Source organism: Thunnus thynnus, chromosome 18 (assembly GCF_963924715.1).
Source record: "Thunnus thynnus chromosome 18, fThuThy2.1, whole genome shotgun sequence".
Classification (NCBI taxonomy): domain Eukaryota; kingdom Metazoa; phylum Chordata; class Actinopteri; order Scombriformes; family Scombridae; genus Thunnus; species Thunnus thynnus.
In genome coordinates, this window is record NC_089534.1 from 4184577 (window position 1) to 4205707 (window position 21131).

A 21131-nucleotide genomic window follows, 5' to 3' on the forward strand; every position below is an offset into this window, starting at 1 on the left:
CGCAGTGCAGCAATGTGAGTGAAACACTGATGTGTGTTTTACATTTGACATTGAGGAATAAGCTATATTAGGCTTTAAATACACACACAATACTTGTTAGTTGATCAATTCATTGTTGGTAAAAAATGAAGAAAAAAAAAAACTTAAAATTTTAGTTTGCGTATAGATCTTGTCTACTGGAATATCTTATTTATTACAAAGTTTTTTTGCTCTTTTTTGCTTATTAATTGAACATCTGTTGGTAAGAGGTAGAGGTCTATAATTGTTAAGGTAAAGAAAAGGAAGTATTCGCTATTACATAAGATATTTTTTATTGACAAATGTGCTAACCATTAAACCATTCATTATCAGATTAGGGTTAGTGTTAGTGTTAGGTAGGTTAGATTCAGAATTCAGAATTCACCAATTTAAGATTCCAAATAAAGAACTCAATAATATTCTTGCTTCCTATGCTGGTTTAATTTTGCCAGGCTTTAATAACAAGGTAAGTTTACATGATGTAAAAGCTCAGATAAACATTTATATAATGAAATAAAATCTGTGATTTACCTTCAAACTGAAGAATAAAAATGAGTATTAATTCCAGTGGAGTCATTCTCAGTCTGTTCTTTGCAAACACGCGGATATTCTGTAAGGCTCTCCGTCTTTAATACAGAACTGTAGGTGACGATGAAACTTCCTCTTTGTGCTTGAGATTCTGAGTCAGTTTGTGAAACAGCATCAGTCACCACTGAGTCTGTTAAAATATCCAGATAATGAGCGACATCATTTCTGTAGGTGTCTGTATGTACTGTATGTATCCCTCAAGCAACAGAAAAGCATATTTCTAGGTTGTTGTTTTTTTTCGGTTTGTGAATGCTTGCGTATTAAAACAGAAAACTGGTTTATTGCTGCCTCACCCTGTTAAAAAACGGAAGAATTGAGTCACACAAGTCTTGAAGAAGTTGTGGGCATCACAGTGTCATTACACAATCTCTTTTATGTAATAGCTACGTGAGACACGTGAAAGAGCATTATTTAAAGCATTCCACTTCCTTAATTTGATGTTCTTCATGTCAGTCACAGTGATTTGTTAATTTTTCAGGAAAACACTCATACACGTTTCTACCAGGGGCCTCATGTAGGGGGGCACAGTTTCACAATGTTAATGTTCACACCAAACCATGCCCATCAGTAACTATAATTGAATTACACTTATTAAAACTATATTGCGTCTAATAGCAATATTGAACAAGAAAATGTTGATGAAAAGGTTTTAAACTCGGGTGATATACACTCCTCTCCTGGTGGCCTTGCAGTTTTAAATTGTGCTTTATCTACAGCAAGTTGGTGATCACTAACACTGTGTTTGATCAAGATGTTGCAGAGAGGACAGATAATCACCCAAGTTATATTTTCTACATCGGGTCAAAAAACATTTAGTCTACTTTTAGTATTTCTTGTCTTTTTCAGGTTTTGACTATTGATGTCCTTTCTTCTGATCTGAAGCAATTTGATATGCTTCATACTCAAAATGTTTCATCTTTGTTGATGCTGTAGCTATTGGGCTGTAACAGACAGGGGAACGTGGCCAGTGCGATGCTGCAATATCATCTATGAAATATGATGTAATAAAATATTGCACATGCACAGTGCAGATTGGGTAGTGACGCAAATCGGGCAGTGACAACACTGTTAAACTAAACTCTAATGTGATTTGTCAAAGTAGTGTTGACGTGCGTAGCTGTCCAGGATGGCAGACCTGCTCGCGCATGCATGACGCAGATTGGGAAGCGACGCAAATTGGGTAGTGATAAACATAACCGTGGCATAACCCCAGATTCACAGAGTAGAGGCGTAGCCGTAGTTATCGCTATTTCAGTGTGTTTTCCGTTCATGAAAGTTAATTGTAAGATTTTGGTCGCCTAAAAAAGTCTTGCTCAGCATTTGGTTGTACTAAAGGACCTTCTACGGAGATGAATGGTCAGCTTTTTGGGTTAAGCATGTTTTTCGTTAGTGAAAATTAGCATTAGCATTATCACAGTTAACCATAGACTGTAAGCAGCCAGTACAAGTACATAAACTTAAACTTGAAAGGGTTATGTAATTTGGTAGTATATGGGAAATATGGTCATTATAGAGTTTTTAACAATGAATCTAATATGCTAATCTTTTGTTTGACACAGCCCTTCCCTGGCTCTGTAAGCGTGTGATCACAAAAATGTTGATTGTGTGTGGTTTACAAGGAAATGTGTTTATCTGTGACAAAACTGACATGAAAACATTCAAGGATGTTGGAGTAAAATGGTTTTATTGTTGTGACTTTACACAGCTTCCTTTGACTTTAACGGACATGTACAGAGTAATGTCATCTGCATATAAAGTGTTTCCAGTATTTACGACAGCAGACAAGTTTCCTCCACATCCCACAGTGTGTGGATGGCTTTCAAAGTAACTGAAAGTCCAACAGAAGTTTCACAGGCAAATAAAATGAGCACCTTTACATTTTTCAGTAGTGGTATACATTGAGACAGTACACAGATTTAAGTATCTGCACTGCAGTTCTGGGTCAAAATACATTCTGGATTAAAGTATGTGCCACTGTAAAAGCAGTCTGGAAAATACACAAATGATGTATTCTGTCTTTGCTCTTGTAGACATCAATTTGACCAAGGTGTTGTGTATCAGAGAACAGTTAAACTGTTAACTGCAAATTGTCCTTTGTTCACCACCTATTGAAACATCCTTCAACCAAGATCTTTAGAATTTGCTTTGAATGACGATGTCAAACAGCTTCTACATCCAAAGATCTGTTACATGGATACAGTAGAGCCACGAAAGGAAAGAGTTCAAAGGGTTTTAATCTGTAAATAGTCTCTCTACGCATAACATACTTTACTGATTTCACTTGTGAAAACTATTTTGGTCATGGAGGAGGATGGAGACAACGTAAAATATGGTTGAACAAACATGAGACTGAAGAGATATTTTTACCAAATGCAACAAAACTTTTAGGTCACTTTGAAAAGTTTGAAAAATGCTCTTGTTAGTATTGTTTTTTTATTATGCACAAACATATGAAAGTCTCACAAACATGTCAAATTATCAGTATCTTACACACCAGATACAAACATTATTAAGGCTATTTACCATAATTTTACTATAATTTATTCACTGTGACCAGATATTAATAAACAGCATAACTTGACAAGACAAAAATATATAAATTAGTTCATAAAAGTTCCTGTAAAAAAAAAAAAAAAAAAAGAAAAAGACAAAGAAATGTTAGAGTTGCTAATTTAGTAAAACAAATGAAATGTTTTCAAAAGTTGGTCATAACAGAAAAAATAAAATAAATATTTACCATAAATCAAAAGAAAGTGAAGCAGCAGATTTATGAGTGGTTTAGAGGAACATGTTACCATGTTGGAAATATAATAAGAGGGCATGACATAAGTAAAATAAGCTTTTTTGTAGCATGACTTGTCATAGTAGGAAGAGCACAGGTGTAACAAATAAATATTAAGGATGTGCAATACAAGGACCATGAAACTGAAGCAGCTAAATGGAATTCAGCCATCATTCATTTTATTATTTACACCTGTGCATTTCCTGCTGCGACAAAAATGTCACAGCTGGGCTTCTTGTTTTTGCTTTTCGTTTTTCACAGAAAATTATTTTTTTGATTTTAAAAAAAGGGTTCAAGATCAAATTAAACTATAATTTACTGAAGACTTACTCAAAGACTTTTTTCTAAAAGGATTCAGTTACATAGGCTTTAGTAAAAGTAAAATTCAAAAGAAATACTTAAAACATACCCAATGTAGACACGGTGTTATGGTGTGTTCACACAGAACGTGAAGCAAATTTTTCACACAACGAGATTACATACAAAGTCAATGCAAAGATGCAAATTTGTGTCTATTTGCTCCGGGTGCAGCGAATGACACAAATCACGGTGCTGCCCCGCTGTACGCGAGCTGACTGGTGATCTGGCAACGCGGACCAAGCTGGCGGTGAGATGAGAGGACAGACAAATTCAAAAATTCAAACAGTGCTCACATCAAGACAGCCAATCAAGCTGCAGCACCAGCGACTTTCTGAACAGCTGTGTGTAGCAGCTGTGCGACTGGGCGGACGCAAGTTTATACGAATACAGTGGGGCTGCTGCACCGTTACACGAATAGAAACAAATGTTACCGCGGTCAAACTAGCGTGAATAACGCTTCATGTTTGGTGTGAACACGACAGGAGACATTTGACACAAAAGTGGAGGTAAGCTACCTGAAGTTGTCAAATTCATACACACAGATGTAAAAAAAGTGCTTTGAGTTACAATGGGTAAAGAAAGCTACAAAAAACAAAATTACTTCTGCAAGTCCAATTTTATATACAACAGAAATGAAATGAACAAAAGGACCTGAAAATATAAATTAGCATCTTCTTTAGTCACAGAGAAAATTAAACACCTTTGTGCTTTCTCCATCCACTCTGCTTTCTTTGTTGTTACCATAGAAAACCCACAAGATAGCGTTCTCCTTCTGTCACACCTCCACATCTCACAAACAGTAGCTCGACTTAGCAGTGTCATACAGATTCTCAGTGTGTAATAATGGACAGGAGTCGACATTACAAACACATTTGAAATCATGTGTTTAAGTATAAAACTTGAAGTTGTGCGTGTGTTTCTTATTGTGCACTGAACTCAGAACATGTTCACATTCTGTTTGGTCCTTAGTGGTTGTGTGGGAAAACACTGCAGCACAGTTGTGTCATTAGGTAGATACAATGAAAGCCGCTATATTCTATTCACATACATAATATGTTATACTACTGCAGATAGCTATTTCTCATGTCATAATTTTCTTTAATCCCGTTCATTACAGTCAAATTTAGGTATCATCAAGTCTGTAACTTTTCTCCATCAAATGGTGATTAAACTATTTGCTGGAACTTCCTGTGACGTCAACATTTTCATGTTAAAATTTCGAACTAAAAGAAACTGCAACAGGTAAAGAATTTGTTAATAACTGGGCCCTTTGATAAAAACCCAACAATTTTGAGAATTACTTATAATTTTTTGGTTCAGGTTTATTGACAACACTCCAATATATTTTGATAAACAACATATCAGACTTTGTCAGGGATGGAACGACCTGGACTTATTTCCATCCTGGTCCCTGGTGTTTTAACATTTTCTATTCCAACTGCATGAACCATAAACATATTCTCGGTGTCAGTTACATCAGGGCCTCGTCTTAAGTGGCTGACGTCCACTTTTGATGACAGAGTCGCAAAAAAAACTGCTCTAAACGGCGTCCACTTTCCCTAACCTGTCCTCCCCTCTATATGTCCCTTTGTGGTGGTGAAGTAAAGAGCGGGAAAAGCTCATGAATCCCAAAGCCAGCAACACTACTTCTGAGCTATTTGACTCATTTGTCATGAATGAAATGACGTGTTAGTTTGGGTTAGCTGAGCTGTGTTTGCTTTGCCGCGTAGGTGCTGTCAGTCACAAAATAAGAGCCATGGCAGATTTTAACTGCAGCTATTTATGTACCCCAGCTAATAAAAAGCACATTCATATGTAAAGCTGGGTGAAAATTAAAATCAGTGTGGATGTGCAGATAATTTTAGACAATATCAATTGAGTAAACTGCAATTTCTGTCGTTTTTTTTTTTTTGCATTTTGTCTAGACTTGGATCTGAAGGTCCATCCATTATTATGCAGAGACAAAGACTAAAACAAGCTTTATGAAATTATTTGCAGCTTGTCTGTTTATATGCATGCAGAACTGTAGAAAATTAACATGATTTATTTCGACTCTCTTTATCCCGTGCTGCTTCAAAACAGATTACAGGTGTAAATCTGAAATTTGAAAGTTCTTCTTGGATTAGCAACATAAGCACTGCTGTATGTAAAGAAATAACCAAATGAAACAATATTAACAACATTTACAGTGTGTTTTACAACTATAATCCATGAGCATGAAAGATTAATTCAAGTAAACTCAGGAAACGTTGGCCCTGTGCAGCGGGCAGTGGCCGCAGTACAAAACCAAACAGAACAGTTCTCTGGTTCTTCTAGGAATCTGAAGCTTGTTTTACCATCCTGTTTTCCTACGAAACCAGATTTACATACAGTAACCAAACTAGGAGCGCCATGCTTCACCTACAACACAAATAAAGTGCAGCGGAGCGTCTTGCTTGCATACTTTATCACCAATCCAAAAACGACCTGTTCTGGACAAAACCGAAAGTTCTGTAAACCGGAGGCAATGCTTCCTCTGTGCAAGTGTTTGGGAGTACAAACCGCAGAGGAGAGTAGAAGGAGTCAAACAGCTTGGGTGGAGCATTTTGACAAACTCCCTCTGTGCCATGTTGGTCATCTCGCCTGCCCTGAATCCACTGTAAATTGTGGCTGTGCTTGATTAAACGTGGCTCACATCCAGAGCCTCCAGCTTTCCAATAACTGAAGAGATTATACTTGGCAATAAAAATATCAAGTGTACCTTCAGGTACTTCACATATAGTGTGGTGCCAACATGTATCCCAGGGCAGCAGGGAAACCTTTTTTTTTAGTTGTCCTGTGATCCATTGTCTTGGCAGGGTTACAATGAGGTTTCATGGGAGAAGCTGACCGAGGATTCCAGCTGGACTCCGTTGGTCTTCTTCTCTGAAGGGCAGTCCCTGGGACACTCGGTAAGAAGCTGGGAGAAACACATTTAAAGGGCAATTAGAAAAACAATAAGTCAAGTACTCTGTATGCGTCAGAAGAGTAATGGATGAATTGGAGTGCTAATTAGCGAAGCAGGAAATATGAACCGGATTAGACAAACACACCCATTGTTGGGCTGTCATTAATATTTGTTTCTGTTTTTCAGATGGGAAATTCACAGAATATAATATGAGAAATCTTATATCTACAAAACATGTTGTTTGGTTTGGGAGTTGGTAGGTGTGTGGAGTGAAGATAACAACTAATGTACCTTTTTTTTTAACCTGAAATTACTGAACCTCCACAGAGACAATTAAATACAATTCTGAAAATGTGAAGCCTTTTGTTTAAATGCATCAATAAATACAAGACAAGATGTTCACTTAGGATAGTGGTTATTGGCTTTTCTTTAAAGCAGCTTTAATCTATATTTTTATATTAACACTTGATCACATGACTGTGTCGCTGATTGTGATGAGAAAAACACAGAAAATCACCACTATATTGTTCTGGTTTTCCTTTCAAGTTCGCCACATCAACTTAAAAGGTGATAATATATCAGTGTTGTGTTCACGACTTATTTTTGCTGCTCTTAAGTGGCCAAAAAATCAATTATTACAGGTTTAAATGTGTAGTAGAATTTTTATGTGATTGTAGCATCTTTTAAACCCTGATGAAAAGTGATGCAGTCCATTCATCTCAGTGAGTACGACAGTCTCTTTCTTTATACAACCACCAGATGGCGCCAAAGTAAAGCTACATTTAAATCATTTACATAGTGGCTTTAAATGATAAGTGATTTACGACAGACTTGTAAAATTGTGAACCTGTCCTTTAAGTCATGACCCTGTAAAATTATTTCATTTGGTTTATTTTACCAGGCCATATTTCAAAAAGAGGACAGAAATATAAATGTGTGTCAAACTTGAGTGTGTGACCTCTTGGGGAACCTTTAGTTGGACACCTCTGAGCTAAGAAAGAAGCAGAAGGAGAGGATGGGATCGATGAATTGCCCTCTCTGAAAGCCACTTCACCCGTGACTCAGCAGGATGGTGGGAAGGTGGAATAAAGACTGATTGAAGAGCGCAGAAACAGAAAAAAGATTTAATGGCCTGGCTTGTCTGAAGGGTGTTTTGCAGGGCACCTTCAGAAATCATCAGAAATAATTAGCCGGTGGCGAGGTTAAGATTCAAGGGGAGAAAGGATTTTTATAGCCGTGTCTGTTTAGAGGACGATTTGTACGGGGGCAATGCCAGAACAGACAGAAAAAGAGACAAAACATCCAAACCGAGGTTCAAGAATCTGTCTCGAACACACTGAACAAAGATACATCGTCAGACATAATGTCGTTTCTAAAGGTCAATCCACAGGGAAGCAAATGACAGAGAGGAAGAAGAGCGATACAGGGGAAAAGAGGGCTTTTGGGTGAATTTGATGTTTTAAAAAAAAAAAAACAGGACAAAGTTGCCTGATGAAATATACTGTAAACTCCTGGGTGTGTTTTTTTTTTGTGTACTTACTGCTTGTGTGTGTTTTCCGTCTGCTCCCATGTTGATGTTGTGTCTTTTCAGTTCTGACTTAATTAAGGCTGAAACATACAACGAGGAAACATTAAATTTCTGATATTTCGATTAACACTAAGCACAAATGAACACACACACAGTCACAAACACACACACACACGGACACTCCCTACCTGTGAGCAGTATTCCCAGGAAGATCCAGGCACAGAGGAAGAGGTTTCCTGCTAGTGGATTGTAGTCTGTGGTCAGTTTGCCCTGAATCAGAGTGAAAATGATCCCGAATATCTGCACACACACACATAAACACATACACACACATAGGTACACAGTTACAGTAGGAAACATGGAAAAAACATTCATTTATTTACCATCTGCTGTCACCTGAAATGTTTTAAAGGTGGCCTATTATGCTTTATGTCAAGTGTCTATGTTAAACTTGGTTGCTTTTTGTTGTCCATGTACATCTATCGACTGTAAACCAGTCACTTATGTGCATGTAAACACACCGATGTAAGATGCAGAGTTTCAAAATTGATGTGATAATAATGTATAATGTGAACGTTCGACACTTAGCACCTTTAAAATCTTTACGATACCTGAGCGAAAGCATTGAGGAGCCCGGACGAAGTCCCTTCAGACTCCGGGTAGGTGATCTCCACTCCGAACTCAAATCCCAGAGGCAGGTAACCCGTCATGAAGAACCTGCAACACGGACGTCAGGCTGATGAGTCACAGTTTAAATCTTTCTCATGTTTCATTTATTGACCTCTTTACATCCACCGGGTCGCCGGTGACCCAATTAAGCCGGTTGTAAGCAGCTTAGCGTCACACAGTTATGAGTAAAAGCAACTGACACAATTTGGCCACTTGGAGACCTTTTGGAGAAGTTCAGGGACACCGGTGACACCACAAACTAAAAACTCCCTAGATCTGACAAGGTTAGGTGTAGAGGTCTGGAATTTTATACATGTGTGGTTGACAAGATGTAGAAAGTATGTGGTGATTTACATAGTTCTGGCATAGAGCATATCCTAATTATTGTTATTTAAATACGACTCTTTATTGACCAAAAACACTTTTTTGAACCATGTTTGAACCGATGTGTTTTAGCCACATGCTAAACAAGCACATTTCCAGAAACTAGAAGATGTTACCTTTCAAATGAAGCATAATGCGTCAAACATAATGATCAACATCGTAAGCAAAGCATGAATTTAAGAGAATAAAGCCTAAAATAAACCCATAAGCGGGTGTTGAGGCAGGAAAGCGTGTGGAGGGGATGAACCGTCCTCGAGTATGTTGGTGAGGGTGTGCAGGGCAGGGTGGCCTCATCACGCCTCGCGGTATCATTTTTGTACCATCTCCAGCTCCTCTGAGAGGCCTTTTGTCAGCCTAAACTTGGCTGTCAGGCTCCTCAAGCATTTGACGAATTGAATTGTCTATTGTGCTTATGTACTGTATGTGGTCAAAGCCTCTGAGGATCTAAACAATGTGTATTTTGTAGCTGTCACACAGCTGTTGGTCTTTATATTTAAATCCACACTGCAGGAAATACCATATAAAACAATGTTGTGTTTTGTCATTTGGTAGGTGAGGAGGTTCCGGTTTGAAAGAAGGGACATCTCTTCAGAATTGTGGCTTTTACACACTAGAGCCTAAATATCTAAGAAGGTATTGGACAATATGTAATTCTGTAAATGTACACTCAATCTGTGGGCTGAAAGCTGTATATTTTTAGTGTAAACATCTTCACTGTGCCTGCTTCATACCTACAGCAGGTGTGTTTAAACCCACAACAATATGAGAGAACGATAGAGCCCACACCCGGTGTATTCACTATTTGTTTTGAAAGCTGCATTGAGGGGTTGAGAGGATAAACTGCAGGGCGACGGCGGTGGCGACCTAAGATGTCTAACTTTTTCAAAATCTGACTGTGAACAAGTCTATTGAGCATGTTCCTGTATCAGTAGAAATGTCATTGTATTTCCTCATACACATGAACTGTGAGGTAGGAACTCATTATGTAGACTCTGCAGGTGTTGGACTTTATGAGGCCTCTGACATAACTGAAGATAACCGACCTCTCTACTTTCTAGCCTCTGGTTTCAAGGTCAAACCTCTGATAAGAGATGACACATTGTATAATATGTAAAGTAGCTATAGTCAAAGAAAAACAGCCAGTTGAAACCTTGTTTAGATTGCTTACAGCACTACATTATTCTGCTCTGACAAAAATCATAGTTATTCAAGTGTCTGATATTGAAATATAAATTTCCACATGTTCAAAAAGGTGCAGTTTTAATGTTGCTGTCCTCTGTTTACTTCCAGAAACACAGCCGTGTATTTTTTTATAACTTAAATACAATTTAAAAGTATAAAAAGAGTAAATAATGTACAGCACTTGTACAGTATGTAGTATAACGCAGGTGTTATACAGTCTGTGATGTAACAGAATAATTTAGTGACTCAGGTCAGTCGTACCCCAGCGCTCCAGCCGTGAAGAAGACCAGGTAGATGTCGTCGAGGTTTAGAGTGAAGCTGAAGACCACCATGCCCAGAAACGACAGGATGTACACGATCAGAGTGGTCATCCTGTAAAACACCAGCACACACATTAACATTTACCTGATTGTGTTTCAGTTAACAAACAGAGATTATATATATATTTCAATTTCTGTTATCATCCTTTGAAGGGAACCTATGATTCTTAGAGGAATCAATGATTAGTGCTTTGAAGTAGAACCTGATCTGATCAAACTCCACCAGTTGAGTTGGGATTGGTACTTGACTTAGTGTGTTACCTACTTGTAGGTCTTTGTGTGGTCCAGCCACAGGCCACAGAGGATGGAGCCAACCATCCCAGCCACAACCAGCGTCAAACCAATTCTCCCAGCATTCAACTCCTGGTTCTGAGGAAAGAAGATAAGAGAATAAAGCATTATTGGGACTAAAGAAGCTGACTTAATGACTTTTTGCTCCGTTAAACTCATCAAATCTCAGCAGAAACACACGTTTCACCTCACAGGTGGACTATAAACCAGTCACATGTTCTGTAAGTGTGTATAAGTGTGTGTGTGTATGTGAAGGGCAGGATCAGGGATTTACAGTATTTCTGGTGGGAGAGAGCTGCAAAGTCATCTGACAGTTCAGCTGAGTGACAAAGAGTTTTATAAGTTCACACAAGGGTGAGCATCTCCCAGTAAGAGTGTGTGTGTGTGTGTGTGTGAGACAGGGATGGTGTGTATTGCTAAGAAAGGCAAAAAGTGAATAACCTTCCTGTCAGTGTGTAGGTGTGTGTGTGAGAGAGAGAGAAAGAAAGGCAGAATTGTTTTAAAGTGACTGAATCAGTCTTTCTCTCCATTGTTTTGCCTCTCGTGCATGTGAGAGTGTTTGTGTGTGTGTGTGTGTGTGTGCGTGGGAGTATGTGGGAGTGTGTGTGTGTGTGTGTTCGAGGACTGTGTTATGGTGGGCAGCAGGCATGCGTGAAAGCAGCTAATGAACTCAGAGCCACAGACAATAAACTCATGTCTCATCAAAGCCATCAGAAGTTTCTCTGTTCCAGTAACTCTCTATCTCTCTCTCTCTCTCTCTCTCCATCCTCCCTCCACCTGCTTTTATGCACATTTCAAACTTAGATAGACGCTCCAGATAAGAGATTTAACGGCTGAGTTATGTTGACGATCTTCAACGTGTAACAGTATGTGAGGGTCTAAATAAAGATCAGCAGTAAACTGAGAGCTTTGCTTCTCTTCGCTGCACAACTCTATAAATACAACAGTACAGCTGATCCACCTGAAGTCCAGATGCTTTTCATGCTCACAAACAACAACAACAACACAGATTTGTTAGTCTTGCTCACAGAGAGGAGCAGATACAGAACGTTTTCTGTGGAAAACACAGTGAACAGTTAAGGACAAACGGCAAAAAACAACCACCGAATCCCACAAGAACATAAATTAAATTAACTGCAGCAAAACAGAAATAGCTTTTAGTGTGTGTTATTTATGCTGCAATATGTCTGGAGGAGCTGAGGATCAGAAATGAGGAAAAAGCCACATCAGCATGTATGTGATTAGTATGTTACATGTACATATTCACATATGAGCAGTTAGCATGGTAACTACTGATGATTATTTTCATTTATTTATTATTATTTAATAATAATAATGTCATTATTGTTGTTCTTATTATTATTTATATCATTAATAATAATTTTATTATTTATTATTTATTAATTTTATGTATTTATTTCATAAAGCCCAAGTTGAAACCTTCAAATATCTTGTTTTGACCAACAGTCCAAACCCAAAGGTATTCAGATTTACTATCACATATGACCGATTTTGAGAATTTGACACATTTGAGAAGCATTTCTTCTTGAAAAATTACTTAAAACGATGAATCGATAATGAAAACAGTCGCCAATTCATTTTCGATCGATCGATTAATCGACTTATCACTGCAGAGCTCCAGTAATATGCTGAGATTAGCGTGGTAGCGTGCTGTGGTATCCTGTCATGAGCTAAATTTGTTGCACAGGATTTAACCTGTCGGTGGCGCTACAGATCACCAGATCATTAGCATGTCACCCTCTGGAGGCCTTAAATATCTGCACCAAATTTGAGCATAATCTTGACAAGTAGTTGTCAAGAGATTCACTACGGACCGTCTATGGATCGTCAATCATCTTAATCATTAACTAACTCTACACCTGTTGTGGCTATAAAAACAAACTTTATGTGCAGCTGAAAGCTAGTAAATGGACCTTGAGTTATGATTGTGTTTTGTCAAGAGGAGGCAAGAGATACCACAGACACAAATATCTGGATAAATTCCAAAAGAGTCGTAATTACAAAGCAGTTAAAAAGACAAGAGTGAGATGTAACAGATTGTTTTAATGAACTCATTAGCTCCCAGCTGTTTACCTCGTAGTAGGCCATGATCATCTGGTTGAGAAGTGTTGAGACAGAGTAGAAGGAGCCAGTCATTATACCTGCAGCCAGAAGAAGAAGAGGAGTGTATAGTTCATTTTAGCAATTCTGTTTTGTACGCTAAGTGAATCTATCTCATCTATGTTGAGGTTTTTTTAATGGTTTCAAATCTGCGGCTGCTAGCAAAGACAAACCGAACTGTAGAACAAGTAGACGTCTGGTCAGTGTCACTGCTCAGTGTTACAACAATGAAACATGAATAAAAGAGGAATCCAGTCTTTTGTGTCTCCAGAGGGAGCTGTGTAAAATCTGATAAACTGCCTCAAGTGATGTCACTTGAGTCAGCGTCGGCTGGGGCTGAAGACTACAAAAATCTGGGGGGCGTGGCGTTAGAAAGAAGTGAAGTTACCAGACCTCTCCTCATCTCTACTGGAGGCTAGCAGCTCCAGGCTACATTAGCCGCTACCAGCATAACACGCTCTAATCTCAGACTGAACTATCTGAAGTCAAATTGCATTATGGGTAATGTAGGCACTGGGTTTTGACAAGGAAGATCAATAAAAAAAGATGATATCTCTGGTTCTGCTGCATCAATTTTGATCCTTTCTTTTAAAAAACTATCCATCATGAGTCTGACAATGTTATAAAATGCTAAATCAGTGGAGTAGAAAGTAAATATGGTGACATACAACTAGCTGCCCAGCTGTGTCTCTTCGTCTATTCCACCTTGTCCTGACTGTCCTTGAGTGTGTGTGCTCTCTCATTGGCTGTTGCCAGGTTACATACATAATTAGAGTCATTACACATGCAGGTCAAAGGGATATGACATTAAAAAAAAGGGCCTTCTCCTCTTGGCTGAGTCGGACTGTCAAACGCAGGAGATCACAAAAGTGTGAGGCTGAATGAGTGTGACAGATCATTTATACAAGGAGAGCTGTGAGGTGTGTGTGTGTGTGTGTTGTTTGCTCTGTCACACATTGAGGAGTCATGTGAAACAACACGTGTCAGGAGATGGTCACTCTAGCAACACGAGAGTGAAGAGGAGCACTTTCAGTCTCATGCAGTTTGCAGTGTTGTGCTTAAAGTGGCCCCTTCTTCCCAGGGGAAATTTGAAAACCAAAAAAATCTTTCTTTTACAGGTTTAATAAGCCTGAGAGTCTTGAAACTCACACAACATAACAAACAGAGACCTCAAGTTTCACTTTTAGAGCATTATTATATCATGAAATGTGAGTTTTTTAAAGCCTAGTTCAAATCAGTGATTTACAAGACAAAGTTGCAGCGATGTGAACTGGTAAGTTGCAGAGAGTCTGAAGTTGTTGTCACATTGCTAAGTGCGGTTTTAGAACGTAAGGACGTAGCTATTTCTCTTCAGCCAATCAGGAAACAGCACAGGCCAGTTTAAAAACATGGCGGAGCTCCGACTCCTTACATAGATCGGAGTAGACACCCTGTCTCTGCCGCAGACATCCAGCTAATCCACTTAATACAGTGTATCAACGCAGAAGTAGAGGGGTATGCCAGTGCATTGTTGCTATGGAAACGGTTTACGGTTTAAAGAAGGTTTACGATCAGACGACAGGGGATTCTTTTGCAAGTTGCATCCAGTCTTGTTGCGAATCATTAATCTGAACTGGACTTTAACTGGTTTGAAGGGTCTGAAGGTTTTCAAACACACAACCTGTAACTGTGAGGTGTGTTTTCAGGAATGTCAGACATTTAAAAAAATAATATTTATGTGTTTTTTCTTTGATTTTACAAAAATAAGGAGGCACTAATGTGAGTAGTGGTGGTAGCTGCAGTATTAATTGAAGCAGCTGTAGTTGTACTGATGGAAACAGTAAAGGTACTGACGGTGTAGAAGTAGATTTGAAGTAATATTAGTGGTAGTACTGGAAATAACTGTATTAGAGGTAGTAGCAGCAGTAATAATAGTGGTGGTACTGTAGTAGAACTAGTAATAGGCCTAGTAGAAGTGGTAACTATAGTGGTGATAACAATCTTATTGGAAGTAGTAGTGGTAGTACTTATTGGTGAAGATAGTAGTGATAGTAGTACTAGCAAGAGGTGATAGTTGAAGTAGTAGTAGTAGCAGCATTAGTCGCAGTATTACTGGTACATGTATTTGTACATGTTTATGGTAGTAATAGCAGTAGTAAGTGGTAATATTAGGAGTAAAAGTAAACAAAGTGATAGTAGTAGTATAGTAGTAGTACTAGCTGAAGTAGAAGTGGTCCCTACTACTAGGGATGAGTATTGTCAGGATTTTATTGATACTGATATTAATATTGATACTTATTGATACTCTTATTGATACTACTTTCCACACTTAAAAAAATAAAGACAGGACAGGAAAAGATGTGAAAATATTAAACAGTTATTTTATTATACTTTTTTAAATTGTTTCCTGTATATATAATGAAGGATGAAGCTGCAGCTGCTGCTTGACTGACGTTGTCTGTGGGATTAATTAGAAACATTAGTGCTTAAAATAGATGTTAACTGTGTCCTTAGTTAATAACTACAGACGTATTTGTATAATGATAACAAGTGTTACCTTGACTTGAGGACGTAGCTGCAGCTGCCGCTTTGCTAAAGCAGTCAAACACGCTGCTCTGCTTCAGGTTTATAGAAAGTGTTTTTCCTTTACATGCAACTATCTTTTTACATATAAAGCATTTAGCTACATTTTCATTAAATTTAGTAAAGTGAGCATTGAACTATTGAACATTTTGCTCTGTCAGCCATGACTGGAGAGGACAGAATGTAAACATGCAGTTACGCAACATCAGACGTGGTCACCTGACGCCGGCAGCTTCGTCATCATTAGGAAACAGTTAGAAATTTGAAACTCCAGCTATATTAGAATGAATTAATCAATATTACAGTACTGACCAGTCAGGAACCAGTACCAATTTAGTCCTGGTTCTCGATACCCATCCCCACCTATTTTAGTTCCAGGAGTAAGTTCAGGTGTTGAGACAACTTGTTGCGGTCACTGAAAGTTGCTCTCTGGACATGAAAGTCAACAAATTGATTGAAATTGTTCCAGTTTATCTGGCGGCTTTTCATTCTTACCGTAGCTGATGAGCAGTAGGACGAAGGCTTTATTCATTACAAGGTTGATGATGGACTTTTTGTAGGAGTAATCCTCAGGAGGAGAGTCTGGTAGGACGGCCTGGGCCTGACTGGGAGGGAGGGGAGGGCGGTCCTTAATGACTGTAAAACACACATAAACAAACATAAAGTTTAGCTCAATGTGTCTCTTATCTGACAGAAAGGTAGAGACTGTAAAAAACACAAAATCAGAAAACACTGATCCGCTCAACGAGCCTTCAGACTGCCGACTACGGCCCTGTTTACACCTGGTATTAACATCCGTCTCTGGGCCGCATGCAACCACATTCATTTAGAGATGTAAACGCAATGCGTCCTGGACCACATTGAAGGACCGCCTACTCAACCAACATCCTCTATCCATCCTCTCTAACCAACAGACGTACTTAAAACCGTCCACTTGTGATCGGATGTGGGGGCCCAGGAGGGTTCCTTGAGGAACTCCATGAGGTTTACATATAAAATAACAACACTTTCACAAACATCAAACCCACTAAAGCTGAAACAATTACTCAATTATTACTTAGTCTTCTAACTAGAGCTGGAACGATAGGTCAATTAATCGATTAGTCAATCAACAGAGAATTAGTCAAAGTGAATATTTTCTGGTTTATTTAGTTCTGTATGATAGTAAACTGAATATCTTTGGGTTGTGGACTGTTAGTCGGGACATTTTAGTTGCATCTTGCGTTTGCTGACATTTTATAGATCAAACTAAGTGGTTCATCGAGAAGAAGAACTATTTTAAATCCACTTTCAATTCAATCAGTGTACATTATCAATGAATGACAATGAATGACAATAAGAGCAGCTTGATGACCTTTTGTGCATCACATTAGATAACCGCCGGTGATGCATCTACAGTATCTGATTAACTAGCTTGGTGCTCCTGTAGCGGTACAAATACTGACCTTTTTAAATGGAACACACAGCGACCAGATGAGACCGCTCCACCTTAAATATCCTTTCTTAGTCACTGTCATTTTAATATCGTAACAAGACAAGTGTATAAACCTTCTACAACAGTAAAATTAATATTTGCACAAGCCTAAAAAGAGTTTTGATGTATAAACGTCTCCATTTACGGTTAACGGATGATGCTGGTAATGCTCTTTTATTGTACACTGTTCAGTTTTTGCAACCTTTTGCACACAGTGAATTTGTTGGAGACTATTTTCAGCAGCTGATTAATACACATTTGGTTCACTGGTGAGTATTTTGCAGCAGCAAGACGATGTTTGTGGGATTAAAACAAACAACAGCGTGTGTGTGTGCTTGTAACAGGTAATCCAATGAATTTCATATCTGCTTTTACTATTATCAAAGTTGTATGTAATCGCTGTGTTATGCAGTAATTAGGAATCCTGTTTTTGTTTCTGAGATACTGTCTTTGCATTTGAATGTCTGGCTTAATCCGCAGCCACAGGTTCAACAGTCCGATATGTTTGCAAACTGTTTCATAGCTGTTAAAAGCCAAAGTGTCCCTCTTTCTCTCCAATACACAACACATAGTTAATTCACATATTTTAACCTTAGCCTTTAGGTCTAACCCTAATCCTAATCCCAAACTCAAGTCTTAACCTTAAAGTGGCTCATTAAATATATAAGGAGCAGAAAAATGTCCCTACGTTGGCAACATTTCCCTCCTTGTGGGGACATCTGCTCACACACACACAGTCCTCTGTTCTAATGTACAGAGCTATGCCTGCTTTGAGGTAACTGAAGCACAAATCCTCAGCAACTGGAACAGATGGCAGCACATAGTAAATGTATGCGACTTCCCATGACGCAGGGCAGTGGCTGTGTGTGTGTGTATGTGTGTGTGTGTGTGTGGAGAGTACCTATAACTGTGAGAATGAAGAGGACTGTGGAGATAGCAGCGGTGCCGTAGAACATGATGCTGATGTTGTGACCTGTCAGTTCATCGTTTTCGGGCGTGTTGGGAACCAAAACTGGAGGCAACAGGAAGCCGATGGCCGTCCCCAACTAGGGACGAGAGACATAAACAGAGATTATTAAAACTATTACAGTATTATCATTGTTATGATGTGTTTCATCATGTCACATAACAGCATTTAAATTGAGGTTTTGGTGATTCTGAGACGTTTGTGTGTTTTACTCTTTTCAGTAGGATTCCTCATTGTGTTCAGTTATTCAGTTCTGTTCAATCATATTTTCTGATTGTTATGATATACATGTTTATACTTTTTTTGTCAGTGCATTGAACTGTATTCTGGTCTATTTTTATTCTAATTCATCAGCCACACCTCTCATCTCTTCTCTTTATCGTCTACTAAATCTTCTATGTATCTATTCTATTCTATCTTTTCTATTATTCCATTAGCTACTCCTCTCCTCTCCTCTCTTCTGTCTCTCTTCTTCTGTTTACTTTTCTAATGTAGATTATTATATTGTATTCTATTAGCTACATCTCTCCTCACTTAACTTTTCTTAACTATTCTGTGTCTTTTCTATTCTATTATCCATCTTTTCTCTTTCTTTTCTTGACATTTTATATTCCGTTATCTACATCTCTCTCTCTTCTCCTCTGTTCTTTATGTCCTAATGTCTTTATGTTATGTCTAACCTAAAAACACTGTGAAATGTATCAATAATCTGTGGCACGCGCACATGCACGCTCACACTGACCTGGTTCCCCAGCACCGCTGTGGCGCACGCGGTGGAAACCTCCCGGGGTCCGAACCATACCGAGGCGATGCGGGACGGCAGGCCGAGGATGAACACCTGCGCCACGGAGCAGATGACCTGCGCGGTGACGGTGACTCCGAACAGCTCGGGGCTCACGCTGGCGCACTTGAGCCAGGCGCCGGCGCAGTTGAGGCCGGCGCCCAGCAGGGCCGTGAGCCGCAGACCCTTCCGGTCCAGCAACCAGGTTGCCGGGAAGATGAGGGGCACATAGGCGACCATGTAGACGATGGAGAGCCAGTCCACCTTGTCGTTGGTCACCCCGTAGAACCGGGTGAACACGTTGGTGATGATGCTGTACTGGATCCACTGGAAGGCGTTCACTAAAGAGTACAAGCTGAACACGGTCAGCACGGCGAACCGCCTCCAGTACAGTCTGGTCTCTAGCCGCTTCCCTTCCTCCTTCCCCGCCTCCCATCCTCCTCCGCTGGGCAGCATCGCGTCTCTTTCATCCGGCGGCACCTCCTTCTCCGGCTCCGTCTGTGACTCCAGCGTCTCCCCCGCCCCGCCCGTCAGCGCCTCTCGGTATATCGGGTCCGTGCATGGCTCGGCTGCTCCCTGCAGCTCAGGAGTCTTCCTGCCGACCGTGATGTCGTCAGGTGCGCCGGCATCCGCGCGCAGATGCTCCTGCACGAGCTCGCCGGCAACCATGATGCTTATTTGATGTTTTTTTTCCTCTCTCTTGCTGTCCGCGCGGCTGCTGAGTAGCTGATGACAGCTAGAAGCGAGGCAGGAAGCGAGGAGACGCACGACAGAGTGGTTTCCTCATTCGGGGAAGTGGGTACCGCTACAATGTAAACAGCATAAATAGAAACCACCTACTTTTCTTTCTTCTCTTATCGTCCAGTCATCATTAAACCACTTCTGTCTTCCTCGCGCCGGCTTCTCTGAACCCGCATGCTGCTTGTAAACCACACTCGTGCGTCTCTCTCTCTCTCTCTTCCTCTCTCTAGATGCCACCTCCAGGTCTCTCTGTCTTTTGTTCAGCCGACGCTGACACGCGGCCTTCCGATGCTGATGAACCAATAGTAGAGCAGCAACAGCCTGTAGTATCTTGTACAACAGTGTGTAAGAGTGTGAATGGTAATCTGTTACCATGTAGAAGCTGGGACGCAACAACCTGCAACGTCAAATATTTATTAGATACTCCAACTTACACATGAGCCAAAGCTAATTATTCAGTTTAATTACTTATTTTATACAAAATATTTCTATTTATTAATATTTTTGAATTTTTTATCAGGATAAAAACTGAAACATTCAACAAACTAACACACGCACACATCAAACGTGCATCTAGCAGGGCTATTAAGCCAAAATTTTATTTATTTATTTTATTTATATTATTATTTTGCTCATCTTGTTGTTTTGTTTGGGTTATTGTTTGGTTCTTTTGCTCCTCCTGTTTGGAGCCTGCTGTCTTTTTATGTAAATCACTTATCTTGCACTAAATAATAAAATAAAAAAGGAGAAAAACTGAAAAATTATTAAAATTTTCCGTAATATTTCAGTATTTTTAGGGCTGCAACTAATGATTATATTCATTGTTGATTTTATCAGTTGGTCTCAAAAAAGAAACACAGAAAATTAAGAAAACCAACAATTTTTTGGCATTTTTGCCTTTAAAAACCTAATCAATTATTGAAATAGGTGCAGATTAATTTGACTAATCAACTAACTGCTTCAGCTCTAAACAAACAATATGACAAATATAAACCTCTGTTCTCCCCTTTACTGTCCCTTTAGTGTTGCTGCTTGCTTCATATACCCCACCCAGCGTGTCCATATGTTCTGGTCATTATCTGCTCTAATCCTAATCATCCTCTGACCCAGTGAGAAGCTGCAGGTAGGAGTCTGATCTCATGACACCGATTCCTCACTATATATATAGGTGTGAAAAATCTGTGGACTCTGTGAATTTAACCACAGCAGTTTTTGACATTAAAGAGCTGTTAACCCTGACAAAGAGTAACTTAACACCAAGCTGAGAGATACTGCCCTCTAGGGACGGGAGATACCAAACTAATTCAATACGATACCGATACTTTTTTAACAATTTTAACGATACCGATGCCGATACTGATCATTTCTTAAATTATTTATTCACTCATGTTGCTGCTGTTTGGCACTTTCTTGTCACAAATTGTGCATCTTGCTCTA

The 21131-nt window shown here is 39.3% G+C and overlaps 1 protein-coding gene across 1 annotated transcript; it reads right to left on the reverse strand.

The window, feature by feature from the left end:
* Window positions 1-2269: 2269 nt before the first annotated feature.
* flvcr1 (FLVCR choline and heme transporter 1) lies at window positions 2270-20630 on the reverse strand. The gene is made up of 10 exons (XM_067572406.1): window positions 18915-20630; window positions 18107-18251; window positions 16227-16367; window positions 13143-13210; window positions 11023-11126; window positions 10699-10809; window positions 8814-8919; window positions 8391-8502; window positions 8215-8282; window positions 2270-6686 (listed from the first exon to the last, which is right to left on the reverse strand). The coding sequence occupies exons 1-10, from the start codon at window positions 19620-19622 to the stop codon at window positions 6588-6590; spliced, it is 1662 nt and encodes a 553-aa protein (XP_067428507.1). The 5' UTR covers window positions 19623-20630; the 3' UTR covers window positions 2270-6587.
* Between the last annotated feature and the right edge of the window lie 501 nt (window positions 20631-21131).